The sequence below is a fragment of the Muscardinus avellanarius genome (genome assembly GCF_963383645.1).
Source record: "Muscardinus avellanarius genome assembly, chromosome: 3".
NCBI classification, from domain to species: Eukaryota; Metazoa; Chordata; class Mammalia; order Rodentia; family Gliridae; genus Muscardinus; species Muscardinus avellanarius.
This window is the reverse complement of record NC_137788.1, coordinates 159,600,053-159,619,189: the sequence shown is the minus strand read 5'-3', so window position 1 is coordinate 159,619,189 and position 19,137 is coordinate 159,600,053. Positions and strand designations below refer to the sequence as shown.

The 19,137-nt window shown below is 46.3% G+C and overlaps 1 protein-coding gene across 1 annotated transcript in view; it reads left to right on the top strand.

Moving 5' to 3' along the window:
* The window catches only part of CERS3 (ceramide synthase 3), a gene marked incomplete at both ends in the record, with an annotated part of 60,533 nt that overhangs the window by 28,371 nt on the left and 13,025 nt on the right, over positions 1–19,137 (top strand). Inside the window, one exon of the mRNA XM_080692816.1 lies at positions 10,874–11,027. Coding sequence (XP_080548942.1) covers positions 10,874–11,027 — 154 coding nt within the window. The remainder of the gene's footprint in view (positions 1–10,873; positions 11,028–19,137) is intronic.

Here is a 19,137-nt window from a genome sequence, read left to right as displayed (position 1 = left end):
ACCACTGAACTCTACTCCCAGACTTCGGTAACAGTTATTGATAGATAAATATGGCCTTGTGCAAAAAAGTTGGATATAGCTTCTTGGCATGTCTTGGCCGGCACTGTAGGTCCAGCATCAGCCCAGCGGCACCTCTCCTCCTTCCCAAAGGCACCACGTACTCCAGTCGCTGTGGTCGCATGACACACCGACTTGGTGACTAGGACAGCAATGGGCAAACTTTTTCTGTAAAGAGCTGGAGAAATAATATTTTAGGCTTTGAGGTCCACATATGATGTTTGGTGCATATTTTTCTTTGTTTTGTTTTGTTTTACAACCTTTTAAAAATGCACCAAACCATTCTTAGCCCACAGGCTATACAAAAACATGTTGCAGGCCAGATTTTATTCACAGGCCGTACTTTGCAGACCTTTCTCTTAAAACAACAATTTGTTGATTAGTGCTATCTCTCCCGGCTCTTGGAGGTGATCAGCCTTTGCTGAACGGTTTTCTCTTCGGGTCTCTCGTGTGGCTGTAATCGGATGACGTCTGGGCAGTCAGATAGGCACTAGAGTTGGAATTTTCTTGACATTTTCCTCAGTCACAGAGTTGAATTAATCCATGTAGAACCAGCTGGTGGGTCCTGATTGTTGGCTGGAACACCTACAGCTGGCCCTGCACGTGGCCTCGGCCTTCTCCGAGCCCGGTGGCTGCATTTCAAGTGTGAGCAGTACAAGAGAGAGGTAGGTAGACACTGTCTGTCCTCCAACTCAGCCTCAGGGTCACATCCTGTCTCTTCCAATCACACAGTCTTGATTGGTGCCAGATCCCTAAGGCTGGCCCATATTCAAAAGAAGGAGACTGTATTTCTTAATGGGAGTGGTCTTACGGACTTGGCAAGCCTATTTTAAAAGCACACTCCATGGACGCCTTCCGTCTAGGGGGCTCTCTGAGACGTTTCTGCAGTATTGCTGCTGGGCCGGCTTTTGAATTAGCAATGGAGAACATTCTGTTCCAACTCTCTCCTGATGTCTCATGGCGAGCTCGCCCTCCCATAAACAGGGGGCGCTGGAGGGATCGGGAGGCAGAGTGCTACTTTCCCACACACCTCCAACTTTAAAAGTCCTAGACTTGAGAGCTCATTCCTCTGCCAGCCTTCTTGGATTTCTAGAATCCAAGAAGAAGTTTGCTCCATCTTGGTACTGAGTTCAGCAGCCCTTTTCAGTGGCCGCCAGGACCACTGCTTGACATCTGTAGGGAGTTGGACCCAGAATTTAACAATATTAGCAGGCTTGATCATAAAATTTTTTATTTTATTTTTTGATGGTACAAATATTTCTGTACTGTTGTTCTCATCCTTTGAAAGGCTGATGAAAATCTCACTGAGCCACTGCAGTTTGGGATCATTTGCAGCGGTTTTGAGAGGCTCATCTGTTGCGATGCTGAGGTCCCGCTGGGGAGAAGGGGGGGCCCGTCCTCCTACAGCGTGCTGAGCCTCCCGTCAACTTGACCTCATTACACAATCATCTCCTTGGTGCCAGAGAGGAAAACTTAGTTTCTTGTTGTCAGCCTAGTTCCAACCATCTGTCTAAAATGTGTAACTATGTAGAGTCATTCCTCAAGGATGTTTTTTATTCAGTTCAAATTCATGAGGAATTTACCAGGGGCCGAGCCAGGTGCAGATAATAGCAGACACCCGAAGGTGGCTCAGCCAGTGGGCTCCCAGAGTCAGACACGTGGACCTGCATCTAGTTGCTCTGTTCTTTGTCCTAGTGGGGTGTGTGTGTGTGTGTGTGTGTGTGTGCCCCTGTTTTTGAGTATTGATTTCAGGAAACGTATACCTCTAAACTACAGCCCTTTTTATTTATTTATTTGTTTATTTGTTTATTTTTTGTGGTCCTGGGGATGGAACCCAGGGGCTTTCTACCTCCAAGCGACACCCCCAGCCCTGTATTTTATTCTTTATTTTGAAACAGGGTCTCACTGAGTTGTAAAGGGCCTCACTAGGTAGCTGAGGCTGTCCACAAACTGCAATTCTTTTTCACCCTCCCAAATGCTGGGATAACGAGCATGCGCCACTATGCCCAGCTAATTTTTGTTTGTTTGTTTTGAAACAGGATCTCACAAGCTTACTGAGAGTCTTGCAAAATATTTTGCCGAGTCTGTCCTCGAACCTGCAGTCCTCCTATTTCAGCCTCCCAAGCACTGGGGCTACAGGCGTGTGCCACACGGCTGGCTTCCCAGCTGCTGTGGAAGCACACTTTGCGGTGAGGTACAGCATGGCGCCAGGGAGCACCAGCGGGGTGGGCCCAGTCGAGGGAGTCTGGATCCTGGGGCAAAGGCTGGGCCGCCTCACGCACACGAGCTCTCCTGCGGCCCCCTTGTATTTGTGCCGTGCCATCGTCCCATCTCTTTCCTCTCCCGCCATGTCGGAGGCTCACCCTGTCAGCGGGGCCAATGCCATTGGTCTTCTCGGCTTTGTGGTATTAGCATTAGGCAGAAGTTCACGGTGGCCAAATTGCTCTCATCTACTTGCCTAGTAATCCCATTCATTTGCAGTTTCATTCAAAACACTTCAAACTGCAGGCTGACAGTTTTCATATTGCATTCCCACCAACGATTGTTTTCAAATAATGGCTTCTATATTTTTGAATTATTTGATGTATTTATTTACTTGAACGTTATGCAAATACCACCAGAGAAGCATTGGGCTAGGAGGACCTTTCTAAGGTCAGATTAAACCATGTTCCTGACAGTTTTCTCCATGAATAACTAGAGCCATACTGATTTCCTCCCGCCTGGCCAACAGCTCTCTGTGGTGCTCATGGGCTGCCCCATGAGCCCAGCGTCCACTGCAGAGACCGGGGGCGGCAGTGGGCTCGCTGCCTGTTGCTTGGACCCTCTACGCTACATGTTGTAAAGAGCCTGAGGAGCAGGAGACACCACCCCGCCTCCAGCAGTGCCTCCTGCCTAGAAAAGATCTTGGCATCTGTGTTCATATATTTAGAGATCATTTATAGTGACCCATGTCTTTCGTCTCGCGGATGTTCCAAAGAGAAAAAAAGCAAACATTTCCAACCATAAATGATATTCAAATACCTAGCTTCCTTATGTCAAAGAGTATAGATGCTTCCGGTCACTTTTTCCCTGCAACTGGTCCCTGGACTTTATATTCCCAGACTTTGATGTTCCAGCTATCACTGGAATAGCAAAATGGGACCTGGGAAGCCCATATGTGAAAGGAAATTTTATGGATAATGGAGCCTATAAATACTTGGGTGGCTAGCAGAGAGTTTTTTTATTTTATTTTTAAGATGAGGCTCAAAGCATCCGACAATGCTCTTCGCTGATGTTAATGGTGATGAGATGTGGCCGGGGCAGGTGGACCCTTCATTTCTCTCAAGGCAGGGCTGGGCCCACATGTTTAGGAGTGGCTGAGTGGGTTCTGATGGCGCCGTGGTCGGCTTGGATCCCTTGGTGCTCTTGGTTTTGCCAGGAGAGAACAGGGGACGCTTGGGCAGGGCAGGAAAGGCTGTTCTGGAGTCAGAGCCACTCCCTGGAGCCACCACCGTAGACCTGAATCTCAGAACCAGATTTTCTGGTTGCTCAGCCGCTGAAGGGGATGATGGGTTTTGCCACATAGGCTCACTGTCTTGTCCAGCAGGAGCCCTCAGAGTGGCTGCTCCCGCCCGCCTGCCCACCCACCTGCTCGCAGCTCCTCCAGGCTGCTCAGGAAGGGTATCCACGAGGTCATGCTGCAGACCACGGGGTCTTAGGGTAGGGATGCGGTCCAATCCCTTTATTCATTTGTTTATCTAGAAATCATTTCAAGTTTACAGGCACATTTCAAGTTTATAACAGAGAACTATATCTAACATACCCTTTAATGGTTAGCATCTGTCCTTTTAACTGTCATTTCTTATCCACCTTTGCGCGCACACACACACACACACACACACACACACACACGTTTCTGGACCATTTGAAAGCTACTGATGTCAACTAAATTGTGTGTGTGTGTGTGTGTGTGTGTGTGTGTGTGTGTGTGTGTGTTTCACTGGGGATTAAACCCAGAGACATTCTACTTCTGAGCTATACCTCCAGCCCTATTTTATTTTGAAACAAGATCCCCCTAAATTACCATGCTGGCCTTGAACCTACAATCTCCTCCCGAGTACTGGGATTATAGGCCTGTGCCCCCACCATGCCTGACTCAGCTTGATAATTCTCTGTGCCTTGTGTGGTAATGCACGGCTATGATCTCAGTACTCAGGAAGAGTACTGAGGGGGAGATCATAGGCTCCAGGGAAGCCTCAGCAAGGAGTGAGACTCTCACCCCAATGAGAGCCTATTTCAAAATAAAAATAAAATAGGGCTGAAGGTGTAGCTTGGAGGTAGAATGCCCTGAGTTCAGTCTCCAATAACACACACACACACGTAATTCTTTGTGCCCTAAATACTTGAGTGTGTGTTTCCTAAGCAAAGGCATTCTCTCACGAAATCACAGCGCAGTTACTAATTGCAGGAAGTGTAGCAATGTACCTTTCAAGTTCCATTTTTTTTTTTTTTTTTTTGGTGGTACTGGGGTTCCTGGAAGCCCTTCTACCTCTGGGCCACACTCCCAGACCTATTTTATATTTTTTATTTATTTGGAAACAGGGTGTCTTAAGCCAGCAAGGCTGGCTTCGAACCTGCGCCATCCTCCTTCTCTGCCTCCCAAGCACGGGGATTAAAAGCGTGGCCACCACGCCTGGCTCAAGTTCCAGTTTTGTCAGTCAATCCAGGAATGTCTCTTGCCTGTCTTCCCCCTGCCACTTGAGTCCTGGCCTCTGATCATGCCTGCACCTGTTGACGTTCGCTGGGACGTCTTCCTACACTTCTCTGCCTTTTATGTCACTGGCACTGTTGAGGCATGTACACCCATATTTATTTTGCAGTAAGGATTCACAGTGCATCTACATCACACAGTTGTTATGGAAGAACCAAGGCTAGAAATAGGATATTCAGAACACAGAACACATCTTTTCTATTGTCTAAGACAGATACTCAGAAGTATTTCCTTTGCTTTCACTAAGTTATTTTTCTTTAAACTACATAGTCACTTTGAAATTTCTGACGTCTCTGAAGACAGCGATGGCTAACCTGTAGAACCAGGATGTGCTGCTCTAAAATGACTTATGCTCACACCTAGAATTAGCAAAACAAAAGACTTTCGACTTTACATTCTCATTATAAAAAGAGAACTTGTTGGTGGTTGCCCTATCCAGGGTGGCCAAACAGCTTCCATTTATACCAACATGGCAATTTATTCAAGGCATGTAAGTGTCAGTATTCCAGTGATTGAAAGAGTTAAAATAAGAAACCAAACAAAACAAAAAGAGAGGAAAGGCTGAGCTTTGTAATTCCAGTATACAGTAGTTGATTTTAGTTTGGAAATCTTCAAGCCCAGTGGCCAGGAGCTGAGTGGTCCTAGGAACTCAGGGTCTGGCAGTCTTTTGGCTTCTCGAGGAAAGGACCATCCCGCTCAGCCTTCAGTAGGTCGTGACTGATGACCAGGCATGCATGGTTGTATGTTTTAGCATGAACCTGCACATGTGTATCTGCATGTGTGAGGGACAGAGTCAAGAGGTGGAGGTGTATTTTTTTTTTCCTTTATTTTAGCAACGGAGGAAAGGAAATGTAAATCGTGAGATTGGTCCATCCTCCACTGAGGTCCTGAAACTTAACTGCGACATGGGTATCCTGCCAGGGCCAGAGACTCCTCCCCTCTGAGTTCCTCTCTTGTGTCTTCGGCCTGGGCCCTCCCACCTCCCACAGAGAGTATTCAGGCACCCAGCCCCAGCCTTCCCTCCTCTGGATCTTGTCTCCCTCTGCAAAATGGGGTCCTCCTCCCTGCCACGCAGGAGTCCAGCGGGCTCCGCAGCTGTCTGTCCTGGGCTGACTGTCATCCTCTGTGGCAGGCAGGGAGGGCAAGCAGCCGGGCGACAGTCATCCTGAGAGTAGCTGCCTTGTTTGAGCCCTTAGGCAGGGGAGCGTTCTCCTCAGACTGACAGCTCACCCACCTGCAGAGCACCTCAAGGTGATGGCACTCGCCAAAGATCCAGGAAGGCCGGGCCACGCCCTCGCCTCTCCCCAGGGCCAGTTTGTAGAGCTGCCGTGTCTCTCTCGGGAGCCTCCCAGTCAGAGGAGTAGGGTAAATTCCACCAGATACCGAAAAAACGGTCCAGGACCCCGAGGTTCAGGGCAAGAGACCAGTGGTGTCCGGCCCTGGACTCTGGTGGCGCAGATGAGTGTCACTCTGTTTGCTAAGACCAGCCAGGTGTCCTGTTGCTCTTGAAATGAAGGCCATGCTCCTGCTGGCCTGGGGATGGCTCCCCTCGCCTTTCACTTCCTCTTACCCCACCTTCCTGCCTCGCCGCTCCTCTCCCTCGAATCTCTTTTCAGAGCTTTATAAACTCTCAAAATGGAAGCAACTACTGTTGAGGTCCTTCACCCGCCTGCATTTCCCATGATCCCCTCCTGAGGGCATCTGTAAGTGTTGCACGAGTCCCCCACCTGGAGCCCTCTCTGCTCTGTCTGCCCTTCACCCAGGGCACAAGGGCGTCATCCCAGTTCAGTCAGAACGCTGCCGTGTGTCCCCGTCCTTTCCTCTCTTTGTACGGACCACAGTGGACCAGTACATGCTTGCTAATTGTTCGCACGGAGGCTGTGGAAAGAGGTATTTTCATAGGTCCCTCTGTTGGTGTTGGCACTGATAAATTCCCAACAGGGGACCTAGTAAGGGGCAAGGCCCTGGGCCGGGTAGGGGGACGCAGAGGCCGTGGGTGCCTGCCTGTGGAGAATCGGTTCCTATGAGCCACTGTTGACGCCAGGCCTGTGGGGGTTGTAGCAGGGACTGCAGGAAAGTTGTGTATTCAGGGGTGGATGGAGATTTCTCTGTAGGAAGGGCTAGTGCTGTCATAGATGAAGAGTTTTGGTCCAAAAGGAGAAGTACATTCTAGGCTGAGAGCATTCAAAGTAAGACACAAGATTGCCCAAGGACCCGACAGACCCGAAGGGCAAGGGGCTTACACGCACCGTTGCCTTTAATCCCCACTAATAGCTCCAGGAATGCGGGCACCAGAGGGTAAGCACCAATGGTTCAGTCATTACCATACGATTGTGCCTGCCAAGTCCAGGCCGCGCTTTGGGAGGCGTCAATAAACACTGATTGAATAAAGAAGGTAATCCTCTTTGCTTGCAGATCATCAACAAAATGCCCAAAGAAGTGACACAAAGTTACACAGCCTATGAATAGTAGAGCCAGGATACCAAGAAAATATGGGAAATGTGTTTTATAATAAAGGTGAAAACGGTCTTCTAAAGTATAATATATAAGCTAGATATAAGAGAAACAATTGATAGACTGCATTATAATATTTAAAATTAATCTATCAAAATATTATCAGGTTGAAAGAAACTACTAGATTGCAATGATATTTAATGTGAATTGAAATAGTATTGATATCCTTAATATACAAAGAATACTGAGGAATCAACACAAAAAGTCAACACTGCACTAGAAATGGACAGATACCGTGGGCAAACAGTTCACACAAGAATAAATAGAAATAATAATATATAAATACATGTATAATATATAACTATATATATAAAGTATATTTCAGATGAAATAAAAACAAACATAAACTGTGCGATGTTATTTTTGGTAGAGACTGACACCATACAGTGTTGACCAGGATCTGAGGGAAGCAGGGCCTGTCATGTGGAGTACAAGAGTGTAAACTGTAGGCTCTGGCAGGAGCCGTCTAGCAATATAGCCCTAAATGTGAACTGCGTATAGTCTTTGATTTAGCTATTGTAAGGGTAGAATCAAATAATTTTGCAGAGTGTTTTTTTTTATTAGTAATTCTCAGTGTCCTGTAGACTAGAATGAAGATTTGGGAAGAATTTAAATGCCTCTCAATTAAGGGGTGGTTAAGTTATGAGATATTTGTGAAACAGCCATTACACAGGATGATATATGCCAGAGACTGGCAAATATGGCTCACGGGCCAAACCAGCCACTGTCTGGTATTGCTAATAAAGTTTTATTGGGACATAACTACACCCATTCACTTACACACCATCTGTGTGTGAGTTAACTGACGCAATGTGAGCCACCATGTGGCTGCTTTCAAGATTCAACGGCCAAGCTAAGTACTCCGCAGAGGTGGACAGGCCCAGAGAGTCGTTACCTTTTCTTCTACAAATAAGTTTGTTTCTGATGTACAACTATGTTCATTGGCATGGAAAGCTTCCTGTAACATAGTGAGTAAAAAAATCACATGTACAGCATATAGTGTAATCCTCGTTATATAAAATGTGGTGATGAGGGGAATGCCAATTAAAAAAACCCAGCACCACCTTAAACAATATGGTTGTAGAAGAGATGTTTTGAGTTTTGTTCTCCCAGATATTATGGGGTATCTATGAGTTGTGAGATTTTAGTTGATTTTTTTCTTACCCTCTTTATATTATTTTTCTATGTTACTTAAATTTTTAAAGAGTAACCTTATATTTTTAATTGAAAAGCAAATGAGGATTATTTGCATAAATAAAATAAGGGGCTAAGGTATTTAATGTAGAGTTTATATCATTATTTTCAAACAAGAATTTGAACTGATACCTCTCAAAGAAGAAAATAGAGCCACTAACTAGGCACAGGAGAACTCTCAGAGCATTCCAGTTGGAATTGTTTTGTGTTTTTAAATGAGCAAAATTTAAACTCACTCCATACAGGTAGGGACTCAATTAAACTATTCATACGCTTTTTGGTGGCCTTATGAATTTTTATAATTTTGGAAAAGAATGTCAATGTTTTAAAACTTTTAATATACCCCTGGAACTTTTAAAGTACACCTTAAACCAGCAATCTCACTTTTAGAAACACACACGTCACTGTCACCAAGAACTACATAATGATGTGAGGCTGTAGTGCACTAGTGCACTAATAGGAATTATAGAGAAAGAAGCTGTCTTCCATGTGGGAAAGCCTCTGTGTCCCAGGCTGCTTAAGCTGAGTACCACGTCTCTGATGAAGAGCTAGACAGAGCTGAGCGTGCAATCCCACAAATGCTACATCCACTGCAGAGCAAAGCTGGGCGATGCCCAGTGCTGGCTGGGATGCAGGTGCACAGGCCCTCCCATGCGCATCACTAGTGGTGAAGCCGACAGCCGCTCTGGAAGGCAGTTCAGTTGCGTATGACGTTACCATGTGCTGCACAGCAGAGCCACCCTACATATTTACCTTATGAAGTGACGTTTGCCAGGTGTAGTCGTGCGCGCCAATAATCTCAGTACTTGGAAGGCTGAGACAGAATAGCAAGTTCCAGCCAGCCTCAGCAATTTAGTGAGACCCTCAGAACTTAGTGAGACCCTGTTTCAAAATAAGAAATAAAAAGAGCTGGGGATGCGTCTCAGAGGTAGACTGCCCCAGAGTTCAATCCCAGCACAAAAAAAAAAAAAAAAGAAGAAGAAAAAAAGAACTCTGTTAACACAAATTATGTGAGAATTAATAGCAATTGTATTTATAATTTTCAAAACTAGAAACAACCCAAATGTTCCTCACTAGGTGAACAGATAAACTGCAGTGTATCCATGAGTAGAATACCACTCAGTAATATAAAGGAACATGCCTCTAATACCCACAGCGACTTGGCCAGATCCTAAGGCCGACACAGGAAAAGGGTAAAGGAAGACACAGGAAAAGGATGGAGAGGGGTTAGGTGGTTGCAGGTGTGAAGGGTGTGTGCATATGTGTGTGTGTGTGCGTGCGTGCGTGCGTGCGAGAGAGAGAGAGAGAGAGAGAGAGAGAGGATAAGGGGTAGTGCCAAGCAGTTCTTTGGCAAGAGGAACCATTCTGTATCGTAACTGTGGTGGTAGTTATATAAGCTACTCATTGGGTTGTACCCCAAAACCATAAAATTTGACTATGTTAATTTTTAAAATAAATTTGTATAGGAAAAAATGTGGAAGGTAGTGCTGTAAAATTACAGTGTTATTTAAGACAATAGCATATGGGCAATTTTACTTGTTTCTCTTCTCAATCTAAATGAACAAATTAGTTTTTTTTTATAACTAAACAATAAGATTATAAACAAACCCACCCAAGAACTCTAAAATGATAAAAATGTATGAACTTTGGTAAAGGAACAATGAGCCTTTCATACCAAAATAATATCTAAGGATGCTGTGCATATTGGGTCATCAGGGACAGTTAAAATTGTGTCCAGGAATCTGTTTATGACATTTGATAAAGTATACCATTCACATTAGGGTGTGGAAGCAGAATTTTTGCTTCCTTAAATGCCTATTTTATTTGGATATTTTACTTTTGTGGAATTCTTCATTCATCACTTTTTTTTTTTTTTTTTTTTTTTTGCTATGCGGGGGATTGATCCAGCCTTGCACGTCATTGCAAGTGCTCTGCCCCTGAGCCACACCTCCAGCCCCATCCGCTCATCTCTGATGCCAAATAATTGAGATCATGTCATAAGGCAGTGACGACTCCTTGCAAACATGCGTTGTCTCATCTTCCTTCTGGACAGTGAGCGGTGTTAGTGCATGCTCTTCTGTTTGCAAAGAGGAAACTGGAGTATAGACACTCTAAGTGGACGATAAAAGGATCGCTTGTGTTAACCTTTCTCCTGGAAACAGACTGTACTTTTGTGTGGCTTGCCAAGAGTGATACAGAAGATAATATTATCCTATTTTTTTCTCTTGAAAACTTCATAGACATTAGAAATGAAATAAATATTGCATGTTCGGAGAGAGAAAGTATTTGGTTTTTGTTGAAATTTTCACAAGTGGTTTGGATCTAATGAAATTCCCCCATTTGTTTGGTTGATTTCAGGATTCTGTACTGCACGCTGATTCTACCTCTGCATTACCTGGATCCTTTCTTTTCCTACATCTTCCTCAACCTCCAGCTCATGATCCTGCAGGTCCTTCATCTTTACTGGGGTTACTTCATCCTGAAGATGCTCAAAAGATGTATATTCCTGAAGGTAAGGGCTATCCAAGTATTCTTGTTTCTAACAAGCAGATGTCATTGCCAGATTAGAGAGAGGCCCAGAGGGGGGAATGCTCAAGTCAATTCATATTTTCACCAGAATTCTTTTTATTCTTGGCTTGATGAGGAAGAAGAGAATTCTTTGGTGTTAGGGACTGAACCCAGGACTTCCTGCGTGCTACACCAGCACTCTACCACTGATACAAATTGTCTCTATAATATAGTTTCATTCAGAATTAGGTCTCTAAGGTACTCTTAAGATATTGCTTTTAGGGGCTAGGGGTGCAGCTCAGTGGCAGATTGTTTTCCTAGCATGTTTGAAGTCTTGGTTTTGATCCTCAACAACTGCTCTCCCAAAGAAGAAGAAATTCTATTTACTCAGGCTAGGTTATTTTGAAATTTTTTAATAAAATGTCTATGGCTACCCTCTAAAGAATCCCAGAATGAGTCAAATTTTGCTTGAGTTGTGATAAACTTCACGAAGACGGTGCCGTAGCATTTCGGAGCCTTCTGTTTACCATGGTGCACAGCCCTAAATGTCATGCTCTCTCCCCCCTCTGGCTTCTGCTCTCGCTGTCCAACATTTGCTGAACTTTTTTTATGAAAACATCTCCTTTCCCAAATATAGCCATATGTCACTAGTACGGTCCATGCCCAAGCCAGCAACTCAGTTGCTTATTATCAAGTGTCCTGCACCACCCACAGGTTTGTGCTGTTCTCTCACGTGACTGGCAGCGCAGTAGGCTCTTTACACCAGCATCACACAAACATGCGGGCCATGTGCTGTGCTACGATGTCAGAACCTCAGTAGGCAACAGGCAGTTTTCAGCTCTGTTTTCATCTCATGGGACCACCATCGTGGCCGTGGCTCCTCACTGGCTCTGTATGTGGTGCATGACTAATAAGAAAGTGGCAACACCTTTTAGACAATAGGTTTTGCGTTTGTTTTATTTTGAATTAGGTTCTGGGCTTTAATTATAGAACAGGGTGAGGGACGCTCTCCTGAAATGCGGATGGCACTGTCACTGGGTTTAGGAGGCCGACCACCGTCTAGTGGGGAATACTCACCTACTGGCAACCAGGTGTAATGTGCAGGATGTCCTGTGGTCGAGATCCCAGAGACTTGTTATGGAAGAAAAGATAAAGGAGAAATCATCGAGTCAAGGGACCAGAGCGTATTCCATTGGATGACAGGATCTGAGCTAAAGCAGGGGGAGAGATTGGATCGCGGCCCTTCTTTGTCTGGAAAACACACATCGGAGGGAGTTCCAGGTAACCGTGTTCCACACTGAAGGCTGCGGCTGGCCCACTCTGGGTGATACCTCCACGTAGCATTGTATCACCAGAGTGGGTGGCTTGTGTGTGTGAGTCAGCTGGCAAGTTATTGAATACGTTCATTTTTTTTTTTTCTGTACTGGGAACTCAACCCAAGGGCAATCTACCTCTGAGTTACACACCTGGCGCTATTTTCTTATTTTGAAACAGGATCTTGCTAGCTTGTTGAGAGTCTTGCTAACTTGATAAGGTTGGTCTAAAACCTGCAGTCCTCCTGTCTCAGTCTCCTGAGGTTATGGGTGTGCACCACCATGCTGGACAGATAAGTTCATTTTTTATCAAACCTCTGATAAACTCATTTTTCAACTTTATTAAATATGTCTCAGAGATTAAAGATCATCAAAGAGTTGAAAAATACAATGGACATTGAAATAATTGACCTGAGGTAGGGTTTTTATTTTTTGCTTTTAGATCTAGACAGGGATATAAGAAATTGAGCTCCATCTGGATTAATATTTTAAAAATTGAAAGATTTTCTTTGAACTAAACGACCACTGACATGAGCTTGTTTACTGGAGAGCTGATTCTTTCCCTTCAAGTTTGGAGTGCCAAGAGAAAGAATGTTCATTAAATGATTCTAGCTCATGAAAATCTGAAATAGTTTTGCTATGATCTCTGAAAAAGTTATCTTATCTCTAAGCGGCTGATAAAGCTGAAGTCACCTCTGGAGAACAAGGTTAAGAATTTGACTAGTTAGACGGTCGCACATCCAGTGTTGGGGTCAAGGGAGGGCGCTGGGCTGAACCTGGGCTTCCACTGGGGAGCCTTCCAGTCCCTCTGTAGAGGCTGGCCCCTTATTAACTGGTGAGTGACAGTAATGATAGGCCCGGAGGCCCGGAAACAACAGATCTCTGGAGCCAGAGGACGCTCTTGTTTGGTTTCGTTGAGATTTCTACACTTCTGATCGCTAATGTGTCATGCTAGGCCTGATTAGAAGCCCAACAGCCTGGCGGGCTGTGGACAAGAATCGCTGATTTCTCATGCTGTACTTTGGGAAAGCTGTTTCCAATCGCAGTTTGACAGCAGCGGCGGAGGCCCCCGCAGCCCTGACCCTCGCGGTTCTATGACTTCAGCTGGCTCGCACATGCTCTGTTTTCCACAGCAGTGGCAAAGCTGGCTGTGAAATCAGCCTGTTCCTCCAAAGCCATAAAGCCTCCTTTTAAAGAATGGTATTTGAAGTTGCCTTGCAAAGGAGAGGAGAGGGCTGGAGGCAGGAGCTGAAATTCTGAGAGGAACAAGGAAACCAGTTTTCAACTCTGCTTAAAAAGCATTTAGCATTTAATGCAACTTTAGTTGTTACCAAAGGACCAGCCCTTGGATATTTTAAAAATGGAATTGCAGAAGCTCACAGGCCTCCACAAACTTCTTTTAAATCTTGGGACTGAGCTTGAGAATCTGTCCCTTCAACTCTGTACACATGGCAGCCTCTACGTAAATGATTTTGAATCTGAAAATGAGCGAGAAATTGGGGGAAACAAATGACATTGTTTTGGGTAGAAAGTCACCAGCAGTTTCTTAATCGTTTATGGTCTCCATGAATTTGCATGGTGGACTATACAAAGAAGACAGTAATATCTCCGGAAGCCAGCATTGTTCTGTAGTAGCCACGCCTCAGCTTCTCGGGACAGCAGAGCCCTTGTGTACGGAGGACCAGTGAGGGCCGCCACCATTCGCGGCTGATCTCGGCCTTAGAGCAGCAGCGCTGTCGTTTTAGAACGTTGATATGTGTGGACCTTGCTCAGCAGGACCTTGCTGCTTAGGAACAAGGCGTGGCGGGGAGACAGTGACTCCTACACAATTGGCGTTTGGTGATGAGCTTCCGGCCCATGCTTCAAGACAGGAAACAGGGCCGGCTGACACTCTCACCGCACCCCTCCCTCTGCAAACGTGAGGAGGAGTGCTTGGCGAGGGATTACAAGCACAGTCTGCTTTTGTTTAATGTTGCTTAAGAGACCCTGACCATCCTTAAGCTTTTTTCTTCTTTTTAAATAACATACTGGGTCCTGGCCAATGCAAGCTTGTCCCTGTTACATCTTACTCTGGCGAGTGGCCAAGGCATACAGGGGCTGGAGCTCACAGCCATTAAAGCCAGCGGGGGCCACGAGCCCCCCACCATCTGCCCCTCGCCAGGCAGTGTCCCTGAGTTCACAAAGCGACACCCTGCACACACCCTGCTCTGGTTTAGTTAGAGAAAGGACCGTGCTAGTACACACGAGGAAACAGACCTAGACCAAATTCACATAGCGATTTCCTGCAAAGCTGAGACTAGAATTTGAGTCTTTTAACTTGTAATACTTGACCTCTTTTATTATTTCTCATTTAAGGGCAGGGAATTAATAACCAGAAAATTAATTTAAAATACTTGCATAAAGTCAAAAATAGTGAGTACATAAATAAACCAAGTAATTAAAATAAGAGATCAAAACAGCAAAAATCCTTTAACTTACTTTTGAAGTTTTTAAAAGCATGAGAAAATGCTTTTAATTGTTTTCCTAATCCCAAGTCCCTTCCAAGTAAAGCAATTAGGTGGCTGGGAGTACAGGCTTCAGGCCTGTTCAGTCCTCAGCGCTTCCATTTCCTGGCTGGGCGCTGGGGCACATTGCTGTTGCCCGTTGACTCAGTTTTCCCACCTGTAAGCTGGGGATGGTGGTCTCAGTGCCGGCCACACAGAACAGAGCCCCACGCACGCAAGTGCATAGTGAGCTGGAGCCGCACCATCGTGATCGTAGGATAGAACCCCCCCCCAAAAAAAACAGAGTTTGCGTGAGCTGCCACCATCATGATCGTAGGTTCCTGCTACACAGGTTGGATAGAGCCCCACACACATCAAGGCATAGTGAGCGTGAGCCGCCACTGTCATGATCTCAGTCTCCTGTCACTGACTCGCAGGCAGCGTGGCTGCCAGGCGGTCCCAGCCAGCCTCTGCACTTGCCGAGATGACAGTGTGGCGGCCGAGGGCGGGCGTCAGAAGCGCGGTGTGCAGCCGGGGTCCGGTGACAGCTCTTTCAGTTGTCTTCTGCAAGGTGACTCTGGGGATTCATGTTCTGGTTAGTCCTTTTTGACACGTCCTCTCAGATGTTGGCGTGTTCAGGAAGAAATACCAAACCCATGCCATCCAAGGAGCCTCAAACTCCCTTGTTAGGGATTAATAGAAGATATAAAAACTACGTTCTGTGCAACAAAACTTGATTAAAATGTCAGAAAGGCTGATGATTGGTCCTAAAATGCTCCTCATTTATGCCCCTGTATTCCTGAATATACATATTAACTGCTTTACCAGCTTACTCAAGAAACATCAGTGGAATTTGTAAATTTGCAATGGCAAACATAACTGTGCTAAGTTTCTTGGCTTAAAGAATTTTAAATTTAACTAGGCATGGTGGCAAACATCTATAATCCCCGTACTGTAAAGGCTGAAACAAGAGGATTGCAGATTTGAGGCCAGTCTCTGCAACTTAGTAAGGCCCTCAGCAACTTAGTGAGACAATGTTTAAAAATAAAAATATAAATAAAGTAGGGCTGGGGTATAGGTCAGAGGTAGAACGCCTGTGGTTCTGTCCCTGGTATCTTCCCCCCACCCCCACACACACACAGAATTTTAACTTTGGTTGTTTTTCCACACCATACATTCATCTTCACAACAAAAGAGAATCCCATAGACTTTTAGAGCTGAAGAAGACCACCAAACAGTCCACCAGGACACCCGGCCCCGCTCCTCAAAAATACTTGCATGAAGTCAAAAATAGTGAGTACATAAATAAACCAAGTAATCGAAATGAAGAGATCAAAACAGCAAAAATCCTTTAACTTAGTTTTGAAGTTTTTAAAATTAAAGATGATTCTGTCCAGTTCTTTTCTACCTATGTGAATCCGTGCTGACTTGAGGCTCGTGGGGGCCACTGTTGTCCCTGTGTTACAGAGGAGGAAGAGCAGGCGGCGGGCGAGAGGCAACACAACTGGCCCGAGACCACACCGCAGCGGTGGGAGTCACACCCACGCGGCCCGGGCTGCGGCGCCCCAGTCGGGTGCTGAGCTCCTCTGCTTACCCCAGCTCGGGATCCATGAACATGTCTCTGTGAGCAGTATCTGTGAGCACGTATTCTATAAACATATGAAGGTTTGGGGGGGATTCTTCTGGTACAAAGCAACTGCAAACCTGCATTTTATAAACCTGGAGGGGTGGACTTGCTTAAGGGAGTCACAGCTGAATAGAAAACATCTTCATGGCTCTAGGACAATGAAAGTGAGAAGATGTGTTTGGAGTGAGAGGTGGGGCTCAGGTGCAAACCCACCTCTTCCCAGATCTGCTGCCCCCAAGGAAATATGGTTACCTTGTCCCTGACCCTGACGCCTCAATACTAGACCCTGCGTTAAATACAAGGGCGTCAAGAAGTGTGAGGACCCAACCACAGGCTCCTAAGTGAAACATTGAAAGTGGAGCTAGGGAGTCACAGAGGAGGTAAAATACCAGCCAGGTTGTCGAAAGCTGCTGCTTTATTTGGCCCCGGCACCCTCGGGGAGTCAGCGGGCCGTGGGGGAAGGGGCCAAGGAGCCGTGGGTTTGGAGAGTTGTGCGTAGTCCTAGTCGGCCAGCTGAGTCGCATGGCAGATCGGAAGCACCAGTGTTTTATCTGCATGCCGATTCTCTAATGACATCTGTAGTCTCATGACCTCTGGAGTCTGTCTCGTGATGTTTGGAGTCTTGTGACACCCGGAGTCTCGTGATATCTCCAATTCTGGCTTCCAGGGTCTGCCTCCTGTCCCCACTGAAGCTGCACGTGGGGCGATGGGGGATCCGACCTATCATCCCAGCCTTTTGGTGATAATGGGTGGAGACCAAGTCAAAGCTACTTCCTGCTGTCAGGGGACATCGTAGGGGCCCCTTGGCTGGGAGAGGTTGAGTCCTTTGGGAGTGGTCAGGTGGGAGTATGGCTGTAGTGGGAGTTGGAGGTTACCCTGGACAGCTTGGTAATGTGTGTTCGAATAGACTTTAACAGATGAGGAGCTAATAAAAGAAAAGGCAGATTGTGAGAGCGGGTTCCTGGAAAGGCAGGAGCCCATCAGCTATTGGTCCTTCACCGGAAGGGAAGGAGCCCCGCAGCTGCTGGCCCTTGGAGCCCTTCCAGATGTGGGGTAGATTGTAATAGCAGCATTCTTCCTCAGAAAGAGAAATACACCCCTCTTTTTAGCAGTTTTTCTTCCTTAGACCAGAATTATTAATGGCAGCATTTTCCCTGAGAGAGGCACATGCCACTCTTTTCAGCAGGGAGTGGGTTTGGGTCAGTCTGGTCAATTGAAAAACATGCTTTGGGGTCAGGAGCATCAGTAACGGATTTTAGAGAGTTTAATACTTATGGCTGTCTGGCATCCAGAGAGGGAGAGCACTGTACTATGTAGACAAGTGGACCTGCTGAAATAAAAGCATTAAAGAGAATCATGCTGAGAAAAACGGAGCTCAGTGGACCCCAACACTGTGCAGGAGACTTTGTCATGAGGCTGTTGTAATGGAGTCCATTTTAGCCGGGTAAGGTGATGCCAGTTGGGGTGCCCCAGGAGTTTGGCTGCAGTAAGTGTGGTGAGGATCACTGTGAAAGACCGAGTCCACCATGGTTGGGTGGGGGGGTTGGTTGAAGAGACTTGAGGAGGACTTGGTCCCCTGGCTTAATGGCCTTGACTGCTGGGTGTGGAGCTGCTGTTTCAGTCCCAGTTTGGGGAACATACTGGTCAGCATGTTCCCTGAGAAGGTGCCTGAGAAAGGACAAGTAAAGAAGATAGGAAGCCAAAGGAGGGGGTTCCGAAGGGAGAGTGTGATTAAGCAGGAAAGGACGACCATACAGCCATTCAAAGGGGCTCATGAAGGTGGGGCTTCGAGGGGTGGCCCTCAAACGGGCCAGAGCTAGTGGCAGGAGCTCAGGCCACAATACCCGCAGCTCCAGAGAGAATTTAGTTAGATGGTTTTTAAGAATCCCATTCACTTTTTCTAGCTTTCCTGATGACTACGGTTGATATGGGATGTGGAGCTTCCAAGAAATGCCAAGGGCTTGGGCCACCTGTTGAGTAACCTTAGAAATAAAAGCTGGTCCATTATCAGACTGTAAGGAGTTAGGGAGTCCAAACTGAGGGGTGATGTCTGAGCATAAAACATTGGCCACCATGATGGCCATTTCATCCTTTGAGGGGAAAGCCTCTACCCAACCTGTTAGGGTATCAACCATGGTAAGAAGAGATTTTAGTTTTTTGTGAGATGGCATATGGGTGAAGTCAGTTTGCCAGTCCTGTCCTGTCAAGTGTCCCCTCATTTGGTGGGTAGGAAAGGAGAGGCGAAGGCCTCCTTGGGGAGGCACAGCAGTGCAGTAGAACAGGAGGCACTGACTTCACTAACCAGCTGTTGCTTGAGAGAATAAAACAAGGGACTTAGGAAATGCTGAAGCACCGCAGGTCCCACGTGTAGGGGATTTTGTATTAGGCTAATGGCTACCTCTGGCCTGAGCCTCAGGCAGAGCAATTTTGTCCTGTAAAAGAGGGCCTGTAATATTTGGGCAAGAGGGCTTGTCATCAATCCCCTGTACTGAGATCGGAAAAGGAAAACTAGGACTTGAAAAGGATGGAAGCACTGAGTAGGCAACCAAAACGGAGATTGGCTTACCCGCTACCTTGAGAGTTACCCTGAGCCTGGCGGGGGGATTGAGCTTGAGGGATCCGGAAGCCATCAGTCTTCAGCCAGGCCGAGTAGGGCCAGCGGCAGGGCCTAGTCTGGAAGGGTGGTCCCCC